This window comes from Labrus mixtus, chromosome 11 (genome assembly GCF_963584025.1).
Source record: "Labrus mixtus chromosome 11, fLabMix1.1, whole genome shotgun sequence".
NCBI classification, from domain to species: Eukaryota; Metazoa; Chordata; class Actinopteri; order Labriformes; family Labridae; genus Labrus; species Labrus mixtus.
In genome coordinates, this window is record NC_083622.1 from 588,921 (window position 1) to 597,920 (window position 9,000).

Below are 9,000 nucleotides of genomic sequence, written 5' to 3' on the forward strand. Positions count from 1 at the left end.
GAACGCATCACCACACCTTTCCCGGTCCTCAGAGTTTTTGTTTCCAGGACTTTTATCTTTTTCTTTTTTATTTCTTTACTTCACATGTTATCAAATATCATCCCTTATATTCTTCATCCTGACACATTTATACATCTTATAGTTTAACATACAAGAATACAAACATGAAGGAGGTGTGTGTGTGTGTGTGTGTGTGTGTGTGTGTGTGTGTGTGTGTGTGTGTGTGTGTGTGGGCGCGCTTATTCAAAGTCTTTATATTTGATTTTTCACACTTAAATATATAAATCAAGTATCTCCTCTGAAAATAACTCTGTGAGTCATGACTGTCTACAATGGGTGTAACACCCGAGTCCCACTGTCTGTGATGTTTTCAGAGTTTTCAGAGTCCTATCTTCAGTTTGTTTACATCGCCCGGACGGCCGGCTGACTCCTCCCCTCGTGTATAAAAGTTGTTTAATTGAGGGACTAGAGAAAAGAAGAATAACATACTGTACTCACTGCTTAACTGTGTTTCTAGATCACGCTCATTTCAGGTAAATTTACATGCAGTGTGAAGATACGAGCATAATAAAGATCGCTAGCATTAGCATGCTAACACAACAATGCAGCGCCAGTTGTTTTGGTTTCATGCTGGTGCTCAAGGGCGACACCTGCTGGATCAAAAGATCACATATAAAGACATTAAGGAAACTGTTGAATCATGGAGTTCATGTTTGCACATTCAGAGTGGAATTTCTCTCCTGATGTGAAAAATGATCCACACGTGCGATTGAATCTTGGAGTGTTTTCATGAGTAACCTCTCGCTGCTCTCAGCTTTGGATTGATGATGTTTGTTCAGTGGAGCTGAACTCAGAGACAAACATCAGGTTTGTTCAGCTGTCAGAGACGTAAACACAAAGAGAAGAATTCATCTTGACTCTGAGGTTTTCACTTTCATCTAGCATCATCCTCTGCTGCTAGCCCTGTGATTGACAGGCGACCAGTCCAGGGTGTAGCCCCGCCTCTCGCCCAACGACAGCTGGGATCGGTTCCAGCCGCCCCAACGAGAAACCATAAGTCTGCCCGCCGACACATTTTTATTTCCCCCTCTTAGTGTTTGGTAAGATTGATCTCCGAGGAGTTATCTGTGGTTAGATTAATTTAACGAGCTCCACACAGCGATCATAAATAAAGATGATCTGCAGGCAGAGCGGATCTATAAAAAACACTTCTGTGTGACCTGAAGCTACGATCACAACCTCGAAATCTAATGTTCTAAAATCATCCAACAACAACAAGGATCTGTTTCTGTGTGCTTCATAAATCTGAGCTGCATGTTTGGATTGTTTTAGTGAGATGAAGAGTCTGCTGACTGGAGCAGAAAACCAGATGAGATCCAGACGTCGTCTGTCAGAGTTCACGATTTATGTCACGCAGCGATTAAGGCGTCGAAGATAACAACCGATGAATGAAACCAACGCCTCCCGTCGAGCTGCGTCAAAACGAGACCTGCGGCCCTGCAGACGGGCGAGCAGGTGATAAAAACCTGACCCCTCTTTCCAGTGTCCGTCTCTTTTCTTAACCTCACACCTCAGGTCAGGTCTCGCCATGGGCGGTTCTAGGCAGGGGCCATCAGGGGCCAACAGGGGCCATCAGGGGCCAACAGGGGCCAACAGGGGACAACAGGGGCCAACAGGGGCCAACAGGGGCCATCAGGGGCCAACAGGGGACAATAGGGGCCAACAGGGGCCAACAGGGGACAACAGGGGACAACAGGGGCCAGTCCACCTGTAACACTGAGCTTGGCCCCCCTGTGGCCCCCCCTCATAACACATACACAGTATTTGACTCACAATCTAGTATTTAATTCTGTTACTGAAACAAATATAAATCATGGTATTTAAAGATGTACGTTATTATTTGGCATAATATTTATATATTTTTTAAAGCGATCATCTTATTTGATTATTGATCATCTATTTTTCCCCTGGGTTTAATGTTCCCCTCTGACAAAACAACTGGCCCCAGTTTGGCCCCCTCAGTAAAAGTGGTCTAGAACCTCCACTGGGTCTCGCTCTCGTCTTTATTGACATCACTACTCGGTGTTAGCTCGCAGCAAAAGCAACAGGTTACTCAGCTCACACGTCTGCGTATGTTCAGCAAATTTAGCAAAAGGCTAATCTGTTAGCTTCATCGTGTTCCATCACCCTCTTTTCAGACTCTCTGTCACTCTTCCTCCTCTCTCCCGGTGATTTCCTGTTCTCTAAATATTGACTTTTGCCCCGGTGTACCGGTGGTTTGAAAACCATTTTACCACATTAGTTCCTGAGAGATAACCTGCGCTACAATCCACGTCCGGCAATCAGAGTGACAGCAGTGAGACTGTCGATGGCAGCTGCTGCTTTTCCACATCAATCAATCAATCAATCAAACTTTATTCATACAGCATACAGACAAATTAAATTGCAGTTCAAAGTGCAGAAAAGTTATTGACGAAAAAGTAGTTTATAAAATCACTGAGAGACTAAAGCACACCAATAAGAATTTAAAATATATATAAAAATGAAAAAAGATAAATAAATGAAAAAAAGTATGACCCGTGAAACGATGCTTCAGCTGAAGTTGTGTTTCGATCTGGAGGAGGAGTAACATTGAGGTGAAGTACTGACCTGAGGTCCAGGCAGGCCGGCCAGTCCTGTGGGTCCGCGTGGTCCTTGGATTCCTCTGGGACCCTGCAGAGACGACGTGGAGGAAAGATTTGTGAGGGTATGAATGACCATGTGATGTCATCTCTCTGCTGACGGCGTCCAGACTCCATCACTCACCTGTGGACCTGAAGCTCCGGGGCTGCCTTGGCTGCCTGCTTCTCCCGGCTTTCCAGGTGCACCCTGCAGGACACACACACACACACACACACACACACACACACACACACACACACACACACACACACACACACACACACACAGTTCAGTATATAAACCGGTCTGTCACAGCTCTGATCATGCTCTGACTATCTCTCCCCTCCTACCTTCTGACCGGGCGAGCCTCTCCTTCCATTTGGACCCTGAGCAGAAAAAAACCAAACCACAGATATTTATTATATATATATATATTTATTACTCATAACAGGAGAGTCTGCTCAGTGCTGACAGTGAACGAGGCATCGTGTGTCAGAAGCCACAGCCTGTTTCTTCAGCCTCAGACTGTCTGGAATAAATCCACTGATATCAACTCAACAAACACTGACAATGCTAATGCTAATAAGTAGCATACTGGCTGCTAATTACTCATTATCAAGCACTCACCTTATTCTACATGACCACATTCTGGAGCTAATAGATCCCTAAGAGCTGCTCTCAATCACCTCCTAATTACTGCTTAGTGACGGTAACTAGGCAAGATGTTGAAGTAAGCAAAAGCATATAAAAAAATCATAACTGAACCTCGACCTGATCTGAAGTACAGACCTGAGTGAGAACATGAAGGTGAAATAATCTCACCGTGTTTCCGTTGATTCCACTCTCACCTGGCTGTCCATCTTGTCCTGGAGGTCCCTGAGGATTTAAACACATCACATGTTATTAAAGGAGAGGAGAAGATTTAGGAGCAACATTCACATTAAGTTTGCTAACGGTACATACGATTGGCTAACAGGAGGAAGTGGAGAGGAGTAAGGTCAAAAGTTCAATACGACCTGCACCCATTGGCCAAACCTGTGTTGGTTTCATGTTTTTAAGTCTACAATATGTTTGTTTTATTTATGTTTTATTTCATTTTTCTAATTATAAATCATAGTATTCACACATTCTAAATAAATCATTGACATTTTTTGGGGATGCTGTGGCTATCCTAGCGGTAGCTACAGCTCCTCCTAGCCCCTCCCTCCCGCCCATGCCATCATGAAGCAGCTCTCTCTCTCTCTCTACCCCCCCCCCCCCTCCCCCATAATGCTGTTGTGTTTTTACCAAAGCATTTTTATATATGCGTTCGTCTGACACCTCCCTGTGTTTTTCATACAATTACAGTTTGCAGCGTGAGTCGGAGAGAAACTCTTTATCCATTCTTCTCTACGTCCTGGACGTATGGCAAATGATTTGATTGGGGGAGGCGGGGCTGAAGGGACAGCTGAGATTCCATCATCACATTAGGATTAAAAAAGCGATAAAACAAACCACGGCTGTCACAGAGATCAAGAACAAAACTCAACACAGTGATGAAGAAGTGGATGCAAAAGATTCAGACTCTTACAAAGATCAAATCCTGAACATAAACCTGATGAAGGATCCGGACTTTAACCTGCTAACCTGACTTCAGTCCATCTGTGTTACCGTTTCTTACCGGCAGTCCTGCGTTCCCGGCGTCTCCTTTGGGTCCTGGAGCGGTGTTATCAGCACCCGGTTCACCCTGTCAGAAGAAACATAAGACAGCAGTGTTTAGTTTTCTATAAAGTAGAGCGTCCAGCTGTGCTGCAGCTGTGTTTAGATCATCACTGATGATCTCTGAGAGTCTGTGATGTGACTGCAGAGAGGATGGGTTTAAAGTCTGTTTGTAACGTTTCATAAAGAAAAAGGTTTTGGCTGAAACCTGCAGGACTCTCCGCCTCACCACCCGCTCACTCTCACCTGGTTGTGTTTTGAAAATCATGTCGACCTCCAAGAAGGTTCAGCAAAGACTGTTGAACTCTTTCAATGTTTCTACGGAGATGATGACTCTGTTTTATAAAAGTTTTATTGAATCTGTTTTAAATGTTTGCATTGCTGCATGGTATGGAAGCCTGAACTCAAACAAGAACAGACTTGGGAGACTTTTAAAAACAAGCAGCAGAATTTGGGGTTAAAGGTCAAACAAAAATTGCTTCAGTAGATTTCTTCAGGAGGTAAACCGGCTGTAATGTCTTCAACATAATCCTCAATGGTTCACTGAAGCTGACAGGCTCTCATTGTTATTCTAATCCACAATTTCCACATCGTCTGTCAGCGCCACAGTTTTTACGCCATCCTCTGGCGAGCGCCCCGCCCTTCTGGGGTCAGTTTGGGTTCACAGGAGAAGAAAACGATCCCTAAAGAAACAGTTTGTTCTGCTCGTCTTTTTATCATCTACAATTCTAGAGGATTATTCACGCCTTCGTTTCATCAAGACTCGATCGCTGTAATTCTCTGTCAGCATCACATGGTTGAACCGCCCACAAGAGGCCTCAACATGCTGCCGCTGAGCTGAGCTCTCATGTCTTTACAGCTCGTCCTCCTTCTACTCTGATCTGTTAAATATCAACATCCTGAAATAGTTCACAAATTAAGCCAGTCAGAGGTTTTCCATTCCAGGATCTAACAGGAAACCAGGAACATTTGTGTCCAGCTAAGATACGAGCTTTGAATTCAGACTCGAGGGTCGATATTTAACCCTTTAAAAACCTCCTCCTCCAGGATATCAGAAGTCCAGGAACAGTTTGGTAGAGCCCTGGAACTTCAACATCTGGTTTCTTGTGTACGTGCAGAATTTGATTTTAGCAGAACTATTTTTGTAAATCTGCAGCAACAGATCAGAGAGTCTACGACCTGGATGATGTATTTACTCCCTTACTGTCAGGAGCAGCTCAGGGTGGGCTTGTCCTGAAGTTTTTAAGACATTTTCAGTGATGCATGTTTTAAAGAAAGGCTGAAGACAAGAGGAACAGCTTCTGTGTTTTAGTGTTTTAGTGCTTTCTATTCAGAGTTATGTTTTTTTAAATGTCTTTTTTCTACAGACAGATTTAAAAAAAAAAAAAGAGAAAGAGAGAAAACTTACCGGATCTCCTCTCAGTCCTCGCTGTCCCTTAAGCCCCGCCTCCCCTCTGATACCTGGGATGCCCTGAGGACGAGAGTTCAACCTTTCAATCAACCAGCTGGAGGTCAGAGGTCAACGCCTCGAAGCTTCAATAAAGAGTCCTCCTCTGATTAACATGACAGATACATGTGCAGACAGACAGGCAGACAGACACACAGACAGACACACAGACAGACAGACAGACACACAGACAGACACACAGACACACAGACAGACACACAGACACACAGACAGACAGACACACAGACAGACACACAGACAGACACACACACAGACACACAGACAGACACACAGACACACAGACAGACACACAGACACACAGACAGACAGACACACAGACAGACACACAGACAGACAGACAGACAGACAGACAGACAGACAGACAGACAGGTGCACAGACAGACAGACAGGCAGACAGGTGCACAGACAGGTACACAGACAGACAGACAGACAGACAGACAGACAGACAGACAGACAGACAGGCAGACAGGTGCACAGACAGGTACACAGACAGACAGACAGACAGACAGACAGACAGACACACAGACAGACACACAGACAGACAGACACACAGACAGACAGACAGACAGACAGACAGGTACACAGACAGACAGACAGACAGACAGGTGCACAGACAGGTGCACAGACAGACAGACAGACAGACAGACAGGTGCACAGACAGACAGACAGACAGACTCTCACTCTGTTTACAGAAATAAACAAACAAACTTATTTGACTTATTTGAGTTTTTTCATGCAATGAGTACGAACGACATTTGAAGACAAAGTTTTGTGTCGTGAGAGAAGAGAAAACAGAGGTTCATAACTTACCGGGTTTCCGGGGTTCCCTCTCTCTCCTCGACCTCCGTCTTGTCCCGTCACTCCCTGCAAAACACAGAATCAGAAAATCCCTCCAATCAGACGCTTCCTGAACACGCCCGCTCATTTCCTCCTGAATGAAATCAAAAGCAGAGATCCTCTAGGGGCATCGTCTCGCCTCATTAGTTAAAGAAAAGGAGGTCAGGGAGTCCACACCTCTCTGCTGAGACCGCAGGGCAGAGAATGAACTGAACAATATGAAGAAGTGGCTCTTCTTATTGAGGAGAGTCACACGACTGTTTGGGATGTAAACGTGATGGATGGCGTTTCCATGGGGACTGGATATGTTTACATTTTTGCTTCTTAGCAGCATTCAGAGTGAGCCTAAACGACATGTTGCAGCTCCTGTTTGTCGCTCTAAACTCGGGGATGTGCAGACTCAACGAAACGACGACTGGGATGTAAAGTTCTCGTTAATGTCCCCAAATCAAGAGAGTCTTGTGGGACCTGTGAAGGTATATTACGATCGATCTAACTGGGAAAAAAAAGTGCAGTTTTGTTTCAGCTGCTGTGGAGTCGAGCGGAGGGATGTAAGAACTACAGAGACCATCATCCTTTGCTCCGCTTGCCGTGTGAGCACAGCGAGACGTGTGATCATGTGGATCCTCCAGCAGCTTTTAAATCTGATGTGTTTCTTGTCTTTGTGTTCACATTTGACTTCTTTAAGACTTTGAGAAGGAGAGTGATGGACGAGTTTTAAAGGAACTGTAAAGCTTTCTAAAGTTTCACAACCAAATCAGAAAACGTGTGTGTGATTCAGGCCTGTGTGTGTGTGAGAGAAGCATGTCCCTATAAAAATAAGAGTGTAAACCAGAGTTTCCTCTCTTAATAAAGTATATCCAAAAAATAAAATCCAAATGATCTGTTTGTGTTTTTGGTGCAGAAGTCGGTACCTGTTCTCCGTTGACTCCGTTGAGTCCGTCCTCTCCGTTTTCGCCCTGCAGAGTCAGAAGAGAATCACGTCTTAATTTGAGTCTATCTGCACTTTAATGTTTATGCAAACATTCCTCTCAACATACTGAAGGTCACATGACTTCCTGCTTTAATGGACTCGAGAAGATTCCAGCTGGTCTGACTCACTCACCCTGTTTCCTCGGATCCCTCTGTAGCCCTGTGGGAGTCACACACACATACATCATCAACATGTAAATATGCACCGTCCTCTAAACAGTGTGAATAATCACTATCAACAAACGGCGTCCAGGAGTTTGTGTGTTTAACCTTTAGTCCTCTGAGCCCCGAGCAGCCCTGAACACCCTGAGGTCCACTCGGTCCAGAACCGCCTCGCTCCCCCTGAAACACACACACACAGAGCGAGCTGAGACGCAGCTTCCACACACACACAGATGTTCAGGCTGTATCGTTTCTCTGTCACTTCATGCAAGTCCAAGTCTCTGAGGGGCGAGTTCAAATGACGTCTAATGAGGGCTTAACAGAAATAGTCAAATAAACATTTTCCGGAGTAAAGACCTTCATGAAGTTAGTCCTGACTGATGGAGCAGCTTAGAGCTCCTCAGGTTCTTCCTGATGTCCTTCACATCGTCCTCAAAAGTAAAGTTACAGAGCACGTCAAGTTGAACGTAGAAAACCAGTTATCGCAGCGTGTCAACGTCTAGTATATGTAAACACAATGTTCCTGCAGCAGATGTTTCTGTATTCATGAAAAAGGAAGTTCCTACGGATTCATCAAGCACATGTCATCAGCAAGTCGAATATGAAGAAGCACTTACAGCCACGCCCTCGTCTCCTGGGAAACCCGGGAAGCCTATTTGTCCAGACACACCCTGAAGATTTAAACAGGTAAAAAAAGATGAGAAAATAACACTGAAACTGTTTGAAGCTAACAGTACGTTTTACCTCTCTCATACATGTGTGATTGTGAATGTGAAAACTGCTTGAAGCTTCAGTCTTCGCTCTGTGACTTAGTCACAAAATGTGACTGTGGGCGTGGTCAGACACAGCTCATTTACATATTTAAAGGTACAGACACAGAAACAGCCTGTTCTGAGCAGGGCTGAAATAGAGGGGTTTATAGGATTTAGACCTTTTTAGAAGTAGATTAAAGGTGCATCATGATGTAGATTGACTCAGGGTATGTTATGAGATCTTCTGTCCCTTTAAGGTGACTAACTTCCTTTCTGCTCATGAAAGGTGATGGAGGAGGAGCCTTCAGAATAAGAGCCTCTCCATGTGTTGCCAATACACACCACATTGACCTTGGAATGCGTGAAGTGTTTTCGCCCTCTTCTCCTTTAGAAGCAGGTCCGCTGTTAACTCTATGAGATCACTGCATGTGTGTGCTTGTTCACATCAAA

The 9,000-nt window shown here is 44.6% G+C and overlaps 1 protein-coding gene across 1 annotated transcript in view; it reads right to left on the reverse strand.

Moving 5' to 3' along the window:
* The window catches only part of col6a4a (collagen, type VI, alpha 4a), a 63,883-nt gene that overhangs the window by 14,592 nt on the left and 40,291 nt on the right, over nucleotides 1–9,000 (reverse strand). Inside the window, exons 14-24 of the mRNA XM_061049383.1 lie at nucleotides 8,416–8,533; nucleotides 7,907–7,978; nucleotides 7,770–7,796; nucleotides 7,579–7,623; nucleotides 6,638–6,691; nucleotides 5,768–5,830; nucleotides 4,322–4,387; nucleotides 3,484–3,537; nucleotides 3,012–3,047; nucleotides 2,806–2,868; nucleotides 2,650–2,712 (exon numbers count right to left, since the gene is read on the reverse strand). Of these exons, the coding sequence (XP_060905366.1) occupies nucleotides 2,650–2,712; nucleotides 2,806–2,868; nucleotides 3,012–3,047; nucleotides 3,484–3,537; nucleotides 4,322–4,387; nucleotides 5,768–5,830; nucleotides 6,638–6,691; nucleotides 7,579–7,623; nucleotides 7,770–7,796; nucleotides 7,907–7,978; nucleotides 8,416–8,533 (661 nt within the window). The remainder of the gene's footprint in view (nucleotides 1–2,649; nucleotides 2,713–2,805; nucleotides 2,869–3,011; nucleotides 3,048–3,483; nucleotides 3,538–4,321; nucleotides 4,388–5,767; nucleotides 5,831–6,637; nucleotides 6,692–7,578; nucleotides 7,624–7,769; nucleotides 7,797–7,906; nucleotides 7,979–8,415; nucleotides 8,534–9,000) is intronic.